The 17,659-nt window shown below is 41.6% G+C and overlaps 2 protein-coding genes across 2 annotated transcripts in view; one reads left to right on the forward strand and one right to left on the reverse strand.

The window, feature by feature from the left end:
• Positions 1-3,532: 3,532 nt before the first annotated feature.
• On the forward strand, positions 3,533-5,783 carry LOC135233960 (guanylin-like). Its single transcript, XM_064297975.1, has 3 exons — positions 3,533-3,697; positions 4,214-4,406; positions 5,125-5,783. Exons 1-3 carry the CDS (start codon positions 3,626-3,628, stop codon positions 5,187-5,189), a joined length of 330 nt encoding a protein of 109 aa, XP_064154045.1. The 5' UTR covers positions 3,533-3,625; the 3' UTR covers positions 5,190-5,783.
• A 7,638-nt stretch (positions 5,784-13,421) lies between these two features.
• The window catches only part of slc12a5b (solute carrier family 12 member 5b), a 115,995-nt gene continuing 111,757 nt past the window's right edge, over positions 13,422-17,659 (reverse strand). The window contains exon 26 of the mRNA XM_064297978.1: positions 13,422-17,263. Within this exon, the coding sequence (XP_064154048.1) occupies positions 15,961-17,263 (1,303 nt within the window). The 3' untranslated portion in view covers positions 13,422-15,960. The remainder of the gene's footprint in view (positions 17,264-17,659) is intronic.

Raw genomic sequence — 17,659 nt, forward strand, 5'->3', positions numbered from 1 at the left:
GCCCCCTGGTGGGACACTGAAAGCAGAAACTTAACTGTTTGGCTGAGAAAGTATAACAGTTCAGTTTTTAGCAACACTTCACAATAAGATCACATGAATTGGCATTAAATAATGTAGTTGTTAACTACTACCTATTGAACATTTCATTTGTACAACTTTGTTAATGTATTTGTCCATCATTAATTCACATTAGCAACTACATTAGTTAATGCCAGTTCATATTTGGATTAAAAAAATAAATAAAATAAAAAAGTTAATGTATTTGTTAATGGTTAACTAATCATATGTTTAACCTATGTTTTGATAATGTATAAATAATTATGTAACTGATACATTAGTTGATGTATTTGTTAACTACTAACTATTTTTCATGCTTAATTAATATATTTGTACATCATTAATGTTTACACCTACATTAGTTAATGACCATTCCTGTGACCTTATTTTAAAGTGTTACCTGTAGTCTTTTTCAGTAGCTTTCCTTTTTGTTTCCTTTTGTTTCAATTTTTGGTTATGATAATAACCTTAACCCCTAATCATACTACACCTAATATTTTATCATTGAGTCACTGAATCAATTTATTCATTATCAGTAATTACAAATACAGACTTTAAGATAAGGCCGATTTCACTTCCCCACACCCACACGTATCCACACGCCTATGTGGACATATACCCCCAACCCCCAATCCACATGTATCAGCGTGCACGCACACACACACACACACACACACACACGTCACCACATCCTTTTAGTCCAAAATTATGACATGAATGACAAAAAAAAAAAAAAGAGATAAGAATTTCCCATTGATTGCCTGTAACTCACTTTTAAAGTCTGAACACATTTTTATTGGACTTGTTAAAACTTACAAAGGTTTTCTATAAAGCTGTTAAAAAGAGTTTCTTTCTTCTCTTTTTTTTACAGCAAGCTTTGTAAAAGAGCAACTCTAATTCATCAATGTCCGAGGTCAACTGTGCACTTATAATATGAAGACAAATGGCTTTAGACACACAGATAGCATGTAAGAAACAAGGTTCCAAATCAATATGTCTCGGGCAAAAAAGAGAAAATAGGGAGAAAATGAGAGGTCACAGTCAGTTCTTGCTCTCTGTGTTTTCCTTTCCTTCTCTTAAAGATTTGTCACTGTTCCACTGGCGCTCACCGCTCGATTCATCAGGGAAACTTAACGATTCACTGTCCGGCAAGGTCACTGCGGACATTACTACACCATTCAGTGCAATATCTAGAGCTCAAAAGGTCTTTATTACAGCCTCAGGCCCTAAACAGTGAGAAATTGCCCAGGTTAAAACATTTTTAGCACCCGGTATTGGTTGTACAAGATGTGGGAATGCTGTGAACACATAATTTTCAATGATGATTTTTGAAATTTGATGTTTTATAGTATCTTTCAGGGGCCGGAAACAAAATTTATACCAGCCAGTGTCTATCCACCGCACCATGTAATAACAACATTTATTGAATAATTTCTGATAATTCAGACTCAAGTACCCCCCTCCCCTACCCCACAAATATAGATTGCAGTTGCTGGGCCTGGTGTTTGGACCTGGGGGTGAAATCTTCTTGTATTTGCCCATGAAGTGTACTCACTCTCTCCTAAAAAACGGCATCAATCCTGTTTACCCCAGGACACTGGTATTTTCCTTTCATACATGTCCAGCTGTCATGACCCAGTTTAGAGGAGGAACCAGGCAGTTCCTCAATGCCTGAGGAAGTTGAAATGCACACATACGCAGTAGAGAAAAAGGGGAAGGCCGTTATTTTCTGACTGAGTAGTCCCCTTGTCCAAAGGGTCTGAATATCATACAGTATTTATGGTCTATGCTCGATCACAGTTTCTGAATCACATAAACAGTGTGCTGTTTGACAGTATGTAATATCATACCAAAGTATCTGCGGCATAAATAAGTTCTCTAGACCAACTAAGCTAGACCAACCAGGGACGAATGTGAATTACAGCTAAGGAAATCCTCAGTTATAGCTAAGCATCACAGCCACTGAGATACAATACGTTTGACATGTTTGTCTCAGTAGCCCGAAGGTTTTAGTTTATTTATTTGCACACATTAAAAACAAGCACACAAACAACAGTATTAGAATGCATAGTACAAAATCTCAAAAGATTTAAGTAAGCAATAAATGTGCGGATAAAGTTATAAACCCAAGATGAGGATAATGTGTGTGAGCGCATATGAGCATGTGTGTGTGTGTGTTTGTTATGTGTGCGTGCATGTGCATGCATGTGTACGCGCATGCGTGTGTGCATCTGTATGTGTGTGTGTGTGTGTGTGTGTGTGTGAGTGTGACTCCCTTCAAGTTTTCATGACAATGCAATTGAAATGCAAAGACACCATGTGAGAAATAGCATGAACAAAATTATCACTAGGGCGAGATTATAAATCTTTTCCCAAATTCTTGTGCATTTCTGAGAATGTTTTGCACGATTCAGGCTTCTTGCATGCTACTGAGCACGTTGGGCAGAATACTCATGTGCCTTGCATGTCGCCGAACACACGCTGCATGGCAAGCGCTTCATACGTGCTGCGCAGGCACACTTCCACGGTGGCGATGCAGATAAACAAAGCACTCTGCCTTCCTTTGGCTTGAGCCCAAACCCCAGAGCCGATCCCTCGCTCCACGTCTCTGAAGCGGGGGTGAGACACCAGCGATTGCAGACGACAGCCTTTGGAAGCAGTAAACAGCTTCCGCCCAGCAGACCTTCAGAACAATGGCACCACAGCTGAATGGACATTTACAACCTGGGCGAGACCACAGAGCTCCAACGCATAAAAAAATCTGTACACAAAGAGTTTTATATGGGGAATAATCCCTTGATAAACCTTGAGTCACTTCCTAAGCTAAACTACACATTGCCTTTCCACCTGTTGAAACTTTGTTTTTGGGAAATTCCTGCAAGCTTGGAAATGCCATGGAACATCTCCATATTTACTAATGTGATTTTTTTTTTTTTTTGATGAATTATAAATGAGAGTGGCTTCTCTGTACTCATTTGATTGTAATAGCAGATTGATTTTGAATGGTGACAAAGTAAATAATAAGGCGAATAATAGATTATTTACTGTGAGCATTCTGGTTTCATAGCTAAATATGACAACACACTTCAAAAAGTTCTTCATGTTACTCTTTGAACAAATGATATGAAAAGAGACAGAATGGCCACTTGCCCAGTCTCTGCTGTGAAAAGCCTAACATTTTGGCCTAACTAGTACAACATCCAGAATCTACATCAGGGTAGTAGCAAATGAAGTGGTATTGTCCCTTAATTAATTGTGGGAATCCAGTGTCAATTGGCGTCACAAAATGGAGCACACCAGCGGTATGTCAATCTTTAGATCACTGATGAGGTCAGTGATGATTTATGGATCTTCCTTTATGGCACCATAAATCTTACCTCCTACCACTCATTAACCATGAGAACCTTTCAGCCCACACCCACAGCCAATGGCCCACCGGCATGTTTTCAGATCTCACCCTTTAAAAAGGAGGGAGAGAGCGAGAGAAGGGCAGACGAAGAGCGATCTCTCCACAGGAACACTTTCACAGACAGACCAGACCAGACCTCAGTCAAAGACCAAGACCAAGATGAAGACCGTGCTCAGCATCACTTTCCTCGCCCTGGCTGTGAGCCTGCTCTGCGATGCCGTCCAGGTCAAAGTAAGTGTCTCTCAGCTTCCGCTTCAGTTCAGCTCACCTCAAACTGATCAATGTGCGCTGAAACATCATAGAGGCTGCTTCAGTCTGGAGGACAAAAACGCTCATACCGAAAAGACTGTTACCGGAAAAGTAATAAACTGTCACACGCATAGGCATTTTGGTGGTGGCATTTCCACATGTCCATTTATCGAAATTGTAGATGGATAAGTAGTTCAGTCTAAGTGGTTTGGTTAGTGGCAGTCCCTGGCTCTGTGAGCAGTGTATTGGGGGGGATCACAAAAAACCATCTGCGCAGACGTAAAATAACTGCGCAGACATGACCCACACATCTCTCTCTTTGCTTTACCTCTGTGTGGGGTGCAATTTTTTTACACTTCTGCCTTCTGTGCTGAAGAATGGTCAGTGCAAAAATCTGCTCTGGTAGAGTGCTTTTAAATCTGACAGAGTGGCGGTGGCCCCTAGTGGACACTTTCAAAGTTAACTTAACGCTGAAAATGGTCTTTTCTCTGTCAACAGGAAAGAGAGTTCACATTCTCACTTGAGTCTGTGAGACAGCTTAAGGACCTGATGGACAGCGACCTGGCGGGAAAGGAGAGCCCTCGCCTGGCCAAGACCAGTACTGCAATCGTGTGCAATGACCCTGACTTACCTGAGGAGTTCCTGCCCTTGTGTCAGAGCGAAGGAGCTGGCATGTCCCTCGCCAGGCTGGGTGAGTGAGGAGGGGGCAGGTGGTGGGGGGGGGTGGGGGGGTGGAACATGCAATGAAGTTGCACAATGTTTTCCATCCGCAAAACAGTGTGATCAAGATTAACAACTTAATTGCCCCAAGGACATTGAATGTCCACAAGGCTGTGGACATTCAATTGCATGCAGTTACCCAAAGTCAATGAGTTAGAAAATGACAAAATTAGTTATAAAAAATAAAATAAGCCAAACATTTAATTAAACAGTAACCATTATCAACACATTTGCAGGGCAATTCATGGTATTCTGGCTGTTGTTTACATTTTATCTTAGAATTTAAAGAAGCACCGAAAGTTCAAAGACCAAATGTAGATAATTATTGCTAATTATAAATGATCAATTATTTAGGCCAAGTAAAGTTATATAAGTTATATAGTCATGGTTATTTGCCTAGTGGACACTCTTGCTTGGTGAAATCTCTAGTTATACATTATGTTCATTTATATGGCTATGTGCCTGCACTGAGATAATGACATTGATAGTTATACATTATGTACATTTATACAGCTGTGTACCAGCTTTGAGATAACAAATGTTAATTGAGCATGTAACCTCCAAACCTTTTGGTTTGTAACCCGTTAATGAATAATTATTGCACGCTGCTGTGGAATAACCCCAGGTGCGTTGCTTTGTAAAGGGAAGGTTTCATTAAACGAGCTATTTTTTTCTGTTTGTTTTCACAGCATTTATTGGCAACAACTACGATGAATGTGAGATCTGCATGTTTGCTGCCTGCACCGGTTGCTAAACCAAGGACCAGCAAGGATCGGCAGGCGGATCTCGAGTGATTTCTGCATTTCTGTATTCTCTCAGTTACATTTCGTTTCAGTCTTACTTGTTATTAAGACCGCACAATTCCTCCTCAAGTTCACTATATGGAAAAAGGCAGCTGGTGGCAGAGGGAAAATATGATATCTTCAATCTTTCTAAATAGGCTAAATGAAATAACAATGCATTAAATAATAACAGAAAATATGCGTACTACTACCACTATTACGGCTAATAATAATATAATGAATAATAATGGATTTGCCTATTTCATTTTGTTTTGCTGTGTGATATTTTCACATTATATCATGTGAACAACTACGTTGAAACTGTCACCTTGGCTTCAAAGCTTGCTATTTAACCGCAAAAAGTTTTTATTATTATTATTTTATTATATTTTCATTATGTTTATCCTTGTTATGTTACTGGTTCCATTTAAGCCTTTTACTTATTTAACAGAGTGACCTTTTTATAAGAATGTTTTTGTTGTTGAGCTATACTTACATATGTATTCATTTTGGAGGTGTTTTTTTTTTCCATTCATAAAAACTGAATAAAAGTTTTTCATTCTTCATTGCTTGTATGCTTAGACTGCAACCTTAATGGACTTATCTTAACTGACTAGAAAAATAGTGTTATTTAAAAAAGTGATATGATGGTTATAGTTACTTATTAACCACTTCATAATAATTAATAGCAGGTTAGTAGTAGCAATAAATGTAGTAGATAGTGATGGTAGTAGAACTGCAGATTACAGTACGGAAGGAAATAGTATTTCCTTTTTTGATACATTTTTTAACATGCCCAATTCCCATCCTAATTTGGAATGGTCAACAGGCAGCAACCACCGTTATATTCATGCTCAAACCCCTACTGATTCAGGAGAGTGTAGGCACCCACGATTCTCTGAAATATGTGGCGTCTCAAGTTTTGTCGCACTGCAGACTAGAGCTAAGCTCACACAGAGTTAAGTCAGAAGAAGACCTTTCATTTGTGGCTTTATCGCATAGCCCACGGCTGCCCAGTTGCCCAGTAGAAGTCACTAGATAAACAACGAAATGCGGACCCGTAACCGACGGAACCCTCTTGTGAGTGACGCAATCGCCAATTGGGGCGGCAGTGTAGTATAATGGGTAAGGAGCTGGTCTTGTAACCTAATTCCCAATTCCCAGGTAGGACACTGCTGTTCTACCCTTGAGCAAGGTACTTAACGTGCATTGCTTCAGTATATATCCAGCTGTATAAATGGATGTAATGTAAATTCTATGTTAAAAGTTGTGTAAGTCGCTCTGGATAAGAGCATCTGCTAATTGGCTATAATGTAACTGGGCATTGCCCAATGGAGCTACCCGCCACAGTGGGCACTGGCACATAACTGAATGAGCCACCCAGGTAGCTGTCTATCAAACAGGAATTATGGGTAGAATATGGGCTGCTGGGCAGCATACCCTGTTAAGGTAGTGCATGCATGGCCAGGTTTAAAATCCAACATTAGAGGAAAACACATTTAATACAGCACACTAGAACATAACTCCAAGATATCAATTTTAACTCCAAGAAAGAAAAAATACTTACAATAAAATGAGACACAATTAAATTAAAAATGCAGCAAAGTTTTCAGGTTTAGCTACTGTTGTATACGTATATTTACATAATATGATCATTTATTTCCCACCTTTAAATTTGAAGCACTTCATAGACCGCGTTTAGCAGGCTGAAGATGCACCACAAGGGGGAGCTATTAGCACTCATGGTGCTTCACATCAATGGCACTGTGTGCCCTTAGTTGTTATGTTAATCATTTTGAGAAAGGGAATCTGCCAAAGAGTTTTTCTTAGAAACTACTTAGAACGCCTTTAATGTATTAAAATCAATTATTTGTTTTATTATCTGAGCTTGCAATTCAGATAATGAAACAATAACACAGGACATTTCAGTCCATTGCCAGACCAACCTGATTAAGGTAGTGCTCTATGACTCAAAAAAAAAAAAAAAAATAAATAAAAAATCATGTCTTTATATTTATTTAGACATTATTTACAGGTGGGACTGCTGGGGCTTCCTGTAGCAGAGTCAGGACATCAAAGATAAACAATGAGCTCATTTTATATTTCATCACAGTCTGGCTTCTCCATGCTGTGTCATGCCCCCCATAATTACTGGTTCTAATCCACAAAACTGAGATGGTGCAACACTGAAAAAGTGCTTATTCATGAGGTGCAATGGAAGTGTGCCATAGCCCTCCCTGGGAGCCCCTCCCTTGGGGAACAATGACTACATCTAACACGTGGAGGAAACACTTCCTGCCTGATGTGCTTAACACCTAAACATGTAAAGGAAAATGTATCAAATCAAGTCAAATTTGCCTTCCATGATTTTATTGGTTTTAAGCCCGAATACACATACAGTAGTTGATAGTATTTATTTATTTATCCAGGTGAATCGCACAAATGTTAATATATATATATGTAACATCTGTGCGACAGAAAGCTATCTTGTTATACCAAAGCTGAGGCACTTTTGCAAGTTGCTCTTGGCAATTTAGGCATTTAGCAAATATTTTTATCGAGAGTGACTTACACAGCTTATATTCTTTATGTATAATCTATTTACACTCCTGGATATGTGGCTTCACAGATGATGACATTCTCTTATTATTAGCAGTAGTACATAGAATTATACTGACCAAGTGAGCCCTCAACATAATTTTAATGGGAAAAAAACCTTTGTCAAATGAAAAACAAACATCATCAGTAACTCCATCCATTCAACAGCAGTTACATTACATTAGAGGCACATAGCAGACACTCTTATCTAGAGCAACTTACACAACTTTCTACATAGCATTTACAAAGCATCAATTTATACAGCAGGATATATACTGAAGCAATGCAGGTTAAGTACCTTGCTCAAGGGTACCACAACAGTGTTGCGTACAACACTGGGTACAACCAACCCAGAAATCGAACCTCTGACCTTCAGGGCACCGGACCTGTTCCAAACTGACCGACTGTTTCCTGATTATGATGGGTTCGGAGTGTTTCTCCTCTCTGCAAGTAGTGACGCCATATGGTATCAGGCAACATTAAGGGCATAGGTTGTTTATGTACAGAACAGATGTCATGAAGGAACAAAGAGATAGACCCTTGCAGATAGTATGGACATGCATACCCAGTCAAGGCCTCAGAGGGTATTTAAACCAGGCTAGAAGACCAGTGCAGGGTGGGTTGCTGTACCGCAAACTTGTGTTGTGTCTCAGTGACCTTCCCGCTGGCCAGTGTGATTTACGATAAACTTTTACTTTTTTCAGTAAAGTGTTTGTTATCTTAGTGAGTTCCTGCATCGTCCTGACTTTGATTCCACGGGAAGAAACTGGGTCCTAACATTATGAATAAATATATCACTATTTGTTATTCAAAGAAAGGACTTCTCAAAGTAGCTCAATATATTAAAAACTGACATCAAATTAGTGAACCTTTTTATACAGGCAAAAACATTTGTTTATTAAGCATATTTAGTAGAACATTCCACTTGATAAGATGAAGATCCTAAATGACGTGCATTTGTAAATATGCATGTAAGAAAAGGCAAGGCTTTTCACTCTGTTAAACCACTGAGGCAGAAGTGCTTTCCTTAGGCTGCTGATTTGCATAATGATGGTCAGCACGTCTGTAGTCAGATGGTAAAAACAATTATGTTTTGCACATTGAATTTATTCTGGAAGGAAAATCAATGACATCCGATTTAAAAGTTACTCTTAGCGCCGATGTAAATTACAGCTTAGTCATTGATAATATTGAACAGTGCTTATTGAAGTTCACGGTTGATTTCAACATTGCGACTGCATTTGTTTTGGATAAAGCAAGTTATATATTGAAAGTTACAATAAAACCCTCAATGGTTGATGCCAAAGTTAGTTCATTTTACATGGAATGCTCACATTGTGGCACTCAGAATTGCCCAAGTAAAAATTTGCATTCCATAGAAGCAGAAAGGGTTCCAAGCTAGTTTATTACAAAAAAGTGTCAAACAAAAAGGTACTGCACTGTTGCTTGGGGAGTTTTGGAACAGAGGCATATAAACGATTTCAAATATTGCACAGAAGGCAAAATAATAGTAAATCAACTCAGTTGATTCAGAAAGATGTTTTTGTTTCAATGGACAAGCTTACACTACCAAAGGATGACATTTTTATTTAATGCGAGCTCATCAGTTTTAGCTTTTAATTTTTATAATCGTACACCACTGCAAACTAGTCCATTGTTATGGATGGTCTCATTTCTGCAGAGGTAATATACAGTTTTAATGTCTAATATTGCTCATGAAAAAAATGAAAAATGTTACCATCGCAAACTGTGACTGCCAAGACACATTAATGTTACTGGAGCTATTTCCAGAATTAAATTCAAAAGTAGGCAAAAGTTAAGCTTGATAGGGATTTTCTCCAATCTGTCACAGAAGTTGGAAAGTAAATGGCCTGATCATCAAACTCCTTTTTGAGCATTGTTCCCAAAACAGGTCAGCGTGTCTGCTTTAATTTTTTTTGGATTGTGAAGCTTTCAGTGGAATGAGGAGATTTATTCTAAATGTCACGCTTGCCAGAGCCATTTGTATGCAGCTCCATTTCCACATGAATGCCCCAGCCTGCATCTTGTAAGATTTTGTCAACACACTTTCAATAACTGGCCCTGTTTCCTCTTCCATGACCAGACATGCTTTCTCTGGAAGATGAGCTGTGGTTGGTAAAAGCTGTTAAGGCTGCAGGGAATTTTAGATGAGGGTACTTGCAAATTTGCATATGTCTTCCTTACCATCAACTCAAAAACCTTAAGTAAACCTTAATGGTACCGAATGCCATGCAAAACCACTACATGGCCAAAAGTATGCAGACACCTGATATTCAACATCTCATCCAAAATTACGGGCACTAATATGGAGTTGATCCACCCTTTGTGGCAACAACAACCTCCACTCTTCTGGCAAGGCTCTATACTAGATGATAGAGCATTGTTACCGGGATTTGCATCCATTCAGCCAGAAGAGCATTAGTGAGTTTGGCATTGGTTGGGTGATTAGACCTGGCTCGCTTTTGGATTTCCAATGAATCCCAAAGGTGTTGGATGGGGTTGAGGTCAGGGCTCTTTGCATGCCAGTCAAGGTCTTCCACACCGATCTCAACAAAATTTCTGCATGGACCTCATTGCATGCCTGGGGCACTGTCATGCTGAAACAGGAAAGGACCTTCCTGACAATGTTACCACAAAGTGGCACAGAATGGTCCAGAATGCCATTGCATTAAGATTTTCCTTCTCTGGAACTAAGGGGCCTAGCCCAAATCATGAAAACCAAGGGGTGTCCACATATTTTGGGTCATATAGTGTAATTTCAACCTTTGCTGTGTACAATAAATTGTTCTGAAGCATCTCAGTGCTTGCATGACAAACTGACATATTGCCTGGTCAGGTCTATTAAATTAAGTTCTAACAGCCAGGACTATTAAATGAAGGTCTATGAATGTGGATGAAATCGGGAGGGCATAACTGACCTAATTTAATAAATGGCTTGAATGCCCATATCAAACTGAGTTACAGTAATCATAAATGCACATATCCTTATTGAAGCATAATTTTAAAAACAAAACTCAAGAGAACCTTTTCAGCAGTATTAGTTTTGCCTGAAAGGAGTGGCGGATTCTATGATGTAACTGTGAGTTGATGGAATGCTCTGGTAATCAGCCTTATCTGATTATTGCATCATGAACTGATCTACCTTCGGAATAAGGAATTATGGTCACACCTACTACCACACCTACTGACCAGACAGTACTGTAGTCTCTTTATGAGTGAAAATAGTCTAAGTAGGCCAGTATACCCGAGTGACTGGGCCTGCTTTTTTAGTTGTGGTTTGCAAATGTACAATATTTATTCATTTAACCTACTGTATTTTCTAAATGTAATTGTTATTATATATTTTATTTGGTTAATTTTATAATTTTTTGGTTAATTTTTTCAATGTAAAAAAAGGAGAAGCAAATTTATTCAAAGTGCACAACCTTAAAAGCCCAATTTAAAAAATCTGTGAAAGTGTTAAATTATGTTATGTCAAAGAAATACCACGTTACGAAAAAACTTTAACCAACACATTTCATAAGGAGGCATGGAAGAGCCTCTCGGGGTCTGATCATATCCAGACCATGCTAGCGCCTACTGTGGCTGGAAGCTCCACTTGGTGACACGCAATGGGTGATTGCCTCACTCAGGGTATGGGAAGGTTCAGGCGGGTCATCGCTATCTAGCGATCCATGCTGGTCGATTGGGCACCCGTAAACTGCGGTCTAAAGCCGGATATGAAAGGTCTTCCTCTGACTCTGGTCTGTGAGCGCTTAGCTGTAGTCTGTGGCGTGAACAGAAACAGCTGGAGACACCACATATTTTGAAGGAGAATCGTTGAAGTCTAAGCTGTCCAGAATCGGCAGTGGGGTTTGCGCACGGACGTGGCTGTGGTTCCAGAAGATTGGCCATTCTAAATTGGCATGGGAATTGCTCATGGTCAGCCCCACTTTGGGCACTGAATTGAAAAAAATGTAAAAAAATAAATAAATAGAAAAACTGTGAATGATGGTTATCTGATTATCTGATGAGAATGAGGCCCTTTTGACACCATCAGGTTGACCCTTCTGTCGTCTCTCGACAACCAAGAATTGACACATTCACTTCCAAAACTGGTCCTGCTCCAAGTCTACAGGGTAGACTTAGTGCTGCTAATGTTATCAAAATGGTTCCAGGCCCCCACCAGATATGCTAACAAGACATAAAATCTGCACTTGGACTGCATTTGGATCATAGCATTGTGGACTTTTGATTCCTCTGAATGACTGCACCTGCCTTGGAGTGAAGCGTTATTTTGACTTATCTGAATGACTGCTCCTGCCTTGGAGTGAAGCATTGTGGACTTTTGACTCATCCGAATGACTGCTCCTGCCTTGGAGTGAAGCGTTATGGACTTTTGACTCATCTGAATGAAGAATTGATGCCCACGGGCACCTAGTTAAACTAACTAGATGCTCATTTTCTCTAAAAACAAAATTCTGGTGATTAATTTACTTTTTATTGGTGTTTCTGCATTATTGAATAACTGTTATATGTTACTTAGTGATGTTCTGAAGTGTTTTCTGAACCTAAACATTTGAAATGTTTGGCATTTTGTTTGTTTTTCCCTGGGGTCAAATTGACCCCGAACATAATAAATGTCACTATGCTTGATAATAAAAGGTGTGTTTCTTTCCAAATGTTTTTTTTTTTTAAACTGAGCACTTAAAATCAATATCAAGCCCCGAAAACACAGAAACATCATTTTTATTAAGTCAGTCAATGAGATTTTATGGTGATTTGTGTATTTCTGAATAGTCATGTAATATCAATACTTGATGTAAAAGGGGTGGATGGCGAGAGTCATGTTTTATTTACAGGACTATTAAGATGGTCAGTAGAAAGGCCTAAGGTAGCTGAGAGAGAAACGTGGGTAACACTTTCAGTTACAATCATCTTCTGTAGGTTTACAGTACAGTGCTGGGGTCAATTTGACCCCAAACATAAAAGTTGTTAGTTAATTTGGACATAATAGGAGGGTTAAGTCGTCAGTAACAACAAAACAAGCAGACCCTGCGGCTCTTCCTTACAAGATTGCAGACTCCTTTCATACTTTAGTTAAAGTAACTTAACTTGTTAACTTGAAGAAACAAAAATTAGTTCAAATTAATGACATACAAAAAAGATTTTTTTTTTTTTTTTACAGTGCTTGTGGCCCAGTCATAGAGGGCAGGAGAGTTCTATTTGTGATCCAAGCACTTATACAAGCATGTATCCTGTTTCTAAGACAGGTGCTATTCACTATCACACCAATAGGGGGCACATTGTCCCTGCAATACAGCATGTGCACCTGAGTTAACTGTCAATAGGATTGGGCCACAAAGAAAACATTCATGGGCAAACACAATTGTTCTACTTGTAGAAACATTAAATGAATTACTGTTCTACTAACTGTAGTGGTACAATAGCTGCAACTACATAAATACGTAAATATTCAAAAAAGCTTCCTGGAATACTACCAGCATCAGTATTATACAGATAAAAAAAGGTTTATATTATCTTCAGTCTGTTACTGTCATTCCTAGTCTTATAACTGTATGATTTGCCAGTCTTAGAACTTTAAATTAAATTTGGTTTCATTTTATTTATATTGCCCTTTTCACAATGGACCAATGACAAGCATTTGGCAGACATTTCTGGCCCACGCCCTAATGACCAAGTCAAAGGTGGCAGTGCGGTGGAAAAACCTCGCTCGAGAAAATATGAAGAATCCTAGGTTCCTGGCAGACACCGTGCAGCCTAATTAAAGCAGTGAGAGGGAATGGGGCCAAAGATCTGGGTTAAAGTAACAGACAGGGCGGCTTGCAGGAAAGGACAAGTGCCAGCTTAACCTTTAGCCTGCGACACACGCCTCCAGCAGCCCTCTCTTAACTGTACCTACGGTTTATTCATTTATTCCTGATGGCTTTACAACGCTGCCTCCAAGGAGTAAGGTTTTTCGTCTTTTCTTAGCTATTGCTGTATCCTCAAATTTCTGTCTGTTTATTCCTCGACGAGCCCCCGTGAGTATCTGCTAACATTAAAATGTAATCAGAATGTAGAAAAACAATAGACCTTCCATTACATTTATTTTCACCCCCCACGGAGGCTCTGTCTGATTTAAAGAATGTACAATCGTGTGCATCATTGCCACAGGATTTCAGGAATGGCCTTCTGAGAAGAGCAGGACCGTGTGAAACACTGTACCGTTGTGCGGTCACACATTGGCCACAGCGGTCATTTTAATCAAATATGATTAAATATTAAATGCTTGAAAATACTGCTCATATGCAATCTTACATAGTGTTAGTATAACTGGATCACAATGTGATAAATATTAGATTAGTTATATTTGAGGACTTGCTTGCATTACTATGCACTCATTATTTTACATCGGTATTTAAGCACTCTATTGTGAGCATAGTCAAAATGACTTCCTAAAGTCTGTGGGTATGCTGACTCTCCATCTCATTCAATGAAGTCCAGTGTTTCAGGCTAGGGCTATATAACTGGTCTGCATTCATGAGGTGTTTAATTTTAAAAAATACATGAAAAGAAATATGTTTAATGCATGCATAAATCTGTTCAGCTCATGGAATTACAGGACTTTAGTTAGCGATAGGAATTGGTAAAAAAAAAAAAAAAAAAAAAAATTGTGTGAAAAGGCATTTTGTTTTTAGTAACCAACGATCCTTGCTTAACTGGTTAAAATAGCAATAATTATAACTGAACACACATGCACACTTCAGTTCTAATATATGATGCAATCCGAAAGCAAAAAAACATTGAACTGAACCACTTAAAAGACTAAGTGCGACGGTTCGGTCAAAAACAGAAAATTCATTAGCTTTAGAAGTTTCCAAATCTGCTGTCTGTAGTTAATGCAGTTTAGCAAAGAGCACTGGTGTCAAATGAAGGCTGAACATATACTTTAGAAGCTCATTAGGGGCTGGCCAGTTTTATTATTTTTTGTCACATTTAAACATTCTTTTGTGGTATTTTTAATGACAGCTGTGCGATCCCTTTTATTTTTATCAGACGGCAGGCTGGGAAATATTTCTTCTCGTTCATGAACATAGTCATCTAGGCTTTCACAGGTGCGTGACACTCACTTGCTGGTCATGAAGATCCATGTGTCCTGTCCTCGCCACTCTTTCCCCACTCCACGTCTCCCACACACAGAGGGAAGGGTACTACACACCACGGAAATATGTCATTTATTTCAAAACAAACTGCATATATTTCACAATTTTCAAATTACCCCCCTTCCCAATAAAGTAATTATGGGTGTAAATTGTGTAATATACTGTATAAAAAAGTGCCACATATTAAGCAGTATATTCTCCAACGTATGAACACAAGCAGATACGAAGGTGTTAATTAGTATTACACATACCATTTATACTTAGTAGCAATCAAAAACAGTTGGCTAACTTGAATTTTCCCTTTTATGTTATAAAGAGTGCAGATGCAGGGCTGTACTTTGGAATCTGAGCAGCTGCGTTATTGGCAGTCATGGCAGTTTATTTGTGCTCCATGCAACTCAAAGTTACAGAGTACTTTATGTCGTCCAGTTGCCCTGCTGAAATCCACTGTAATCTTCACTGTAAAATCCATGCTTAGTTGTCTCTGCATGTGTTTCTCCACAGCAGCAAGCAGCATGATTCTTTCCACTGTCTTTTCTGTTGGTTGTGTGTAAGGGGTTCTTGGCATTTTTATTATACTATTCATTGTCTGTTTTGGGTTCCTACTTCTGTACCTTCTGTGCGTGTTCAATCGCAAGAATACTGTGAGCTTTGCACCCTCTGTTATGCATAATGCAGCTACGAAAACAATTAGTAAATGATCAAATAATTATGTACGACTGCGTTTATCTAATAGCTCTCACATGTTTTCTTTTAATATTTCAAAGCAATTTATGGAGGAAAGGTGACTAGAGATAAGACAGCCAAGCCAGGTTGGCAATTTGGTTAGGACAGCAGTGAACCCGCCCCCGTTCCTTTACTCTTTAACAACTGTAAATAACTACTTTGGGTCTAATTTTGGGCATTTTGGCAAAGCAGTCCTACCCAGACCTGGTTGCTGCACATGTCTCTGCACTAACTGCCAGTGCTCACATCCCCTTCAGGCCTTAGATTCGTCTTGGCTGCTGACAGGAGACCTGCTCCCACCAGCACCCCCGTAGTCCGAGGGCACGAGGAAAAACAGCTCGTCGTCATAGCAGCACTCGTCAGGGGGCGGCGCCAGGAAGGGCAGCTTCATCACCAGGCCCGTCAGGACTCCGCCCACCGCCGCCGCAGCCACGGCGACCGCCACGGCCGCCGCCTGCCAGAGGGCCTGCTCCTGCGCGCTGCGGCCCAGGCCGGGCAGGAGGTCGGGGATCTCCCGGCGGAGCTCCAGCAGCCTGGGGTCCCCCTCGGGGGGCGCGCGGTGGGCGAAGGTCTGGTACAGGCTGGGGCCGTAGACGTCCTCTTTGGCGGTGAGGATGGCCCAGATCCCCGCCAGGCAGGAGATGAGGCCCGTCAGCCCGTGCAGGTTGTGGATGCCGCACTGGTCCTGGATCCGGAAGCGCCGGGCCAGGAAGGGGGTCAGGTACCTGTACCCCAGCATGCAGGCCGTGGCCCCCAGTGCCCCCAGAGCGAACGCCGCCGCCGGCGAGATCATCATGTCCACCGAGGCGCCCACGGTGACCCCGCCCGCCAGCGTGACGTTCTGGATGTCGGCCATGGAGAGCCGGCCGCGCTGGCTGAGCAGGGCGGAGAGGGCGAAGGCGGTGAGGGTGGAGGCGCTCAGGCCGATGAAGGTGTGCAGGACGGCCCGGTGCTGGTCGTCTCCCTTCAGGGCCAGCGCCGAGTTGAAGGAGGGCCAGAACACCCAGAGGAACAGGGTGCCCAGCACCGACAGGATGTCCGACTGGTAGCCCGTGGTCTCCTTGGCGTGGCCGTCCCGGAGGCCCGGCCGGTACAGGACGAAGGTGACGCCCAGCCCGAAGTAGCAGGCGAAGAGGTGGATGAGGATGGAGCCCCCGGCGTCGTTGATGCGCAGGTGCTCCAGCACCACCCACTCGGTGACGGCGAACGCCGGGACCTCCAGCAGGGCCATGACCAGCAGCTGCACGGGGCTGGTCTTCCCCAGCACCGCCCCGAAGCTGATCAGCACCACCGCGCAGGCGAACTCCGCGCTCAGCAGGTTGGCCACGCCCAGCCGAATCTTGCCGTCCTCGTAGAACTGGAAGTAGCCCTGCACCAGGACGGCCCACTGTATGGAGACGGTGGCCGTCAGGAAGTTGAAGGCCAGGCCACTGAAGCCGTAGAGCCGCAGGAAGGACAGCAGACAGCCGAAGCCGATGAAGATCATGACCTGCACGTCGGTGAAGAACAGGTAGTCCCGGTACAGGGAGTTGTCCATGGGGTCAGTGCGGTTGTTCTGCAGCTTGCCATCGAGGTCGTCGGCGTAGGTAACAAAGCAGACGTACAGGGCCAGGAACAGGGCCTCCAGGGCCAAGAGCAGCGCAGGCAGACGCACTCGAAGGCTGCAGGGCTGTGCTTTCATGCTGAGCTCTGAGCCCCCAGCACCGTCTCTCTTCCTTATATGAGCTGCTGCCAGATAAGAGCCGCTGCACGCATTGGTGGAAAAGACGCTCACGCATACAGGCTTACAGCTGCTGGATCACGCACACGCACACACACGCAGACACACACACACGCGCATGCACACTCACACGTGTGCACACACCCACACAAGCACACGCACACAGGCACGCACACACACACACACATACACACACACACGCACGCACACACACACACCCACACACGCACAC

The sequence above is a fragment of the Anguilla rostrata genome, chromosome 11 (assembly GCF_018555375.3).
Source record: "Anguilla rostrata isolate EN2019 chromosome 11, ASM1855537v3, whole genome shotgun sequence".
NCBI classification, from domain to species: Eukaryota; Metazoa; Chordata; class Actinopteri; order Anguilliformes; family Anguillidae; genus Anguilla; species Anguilla rostrata.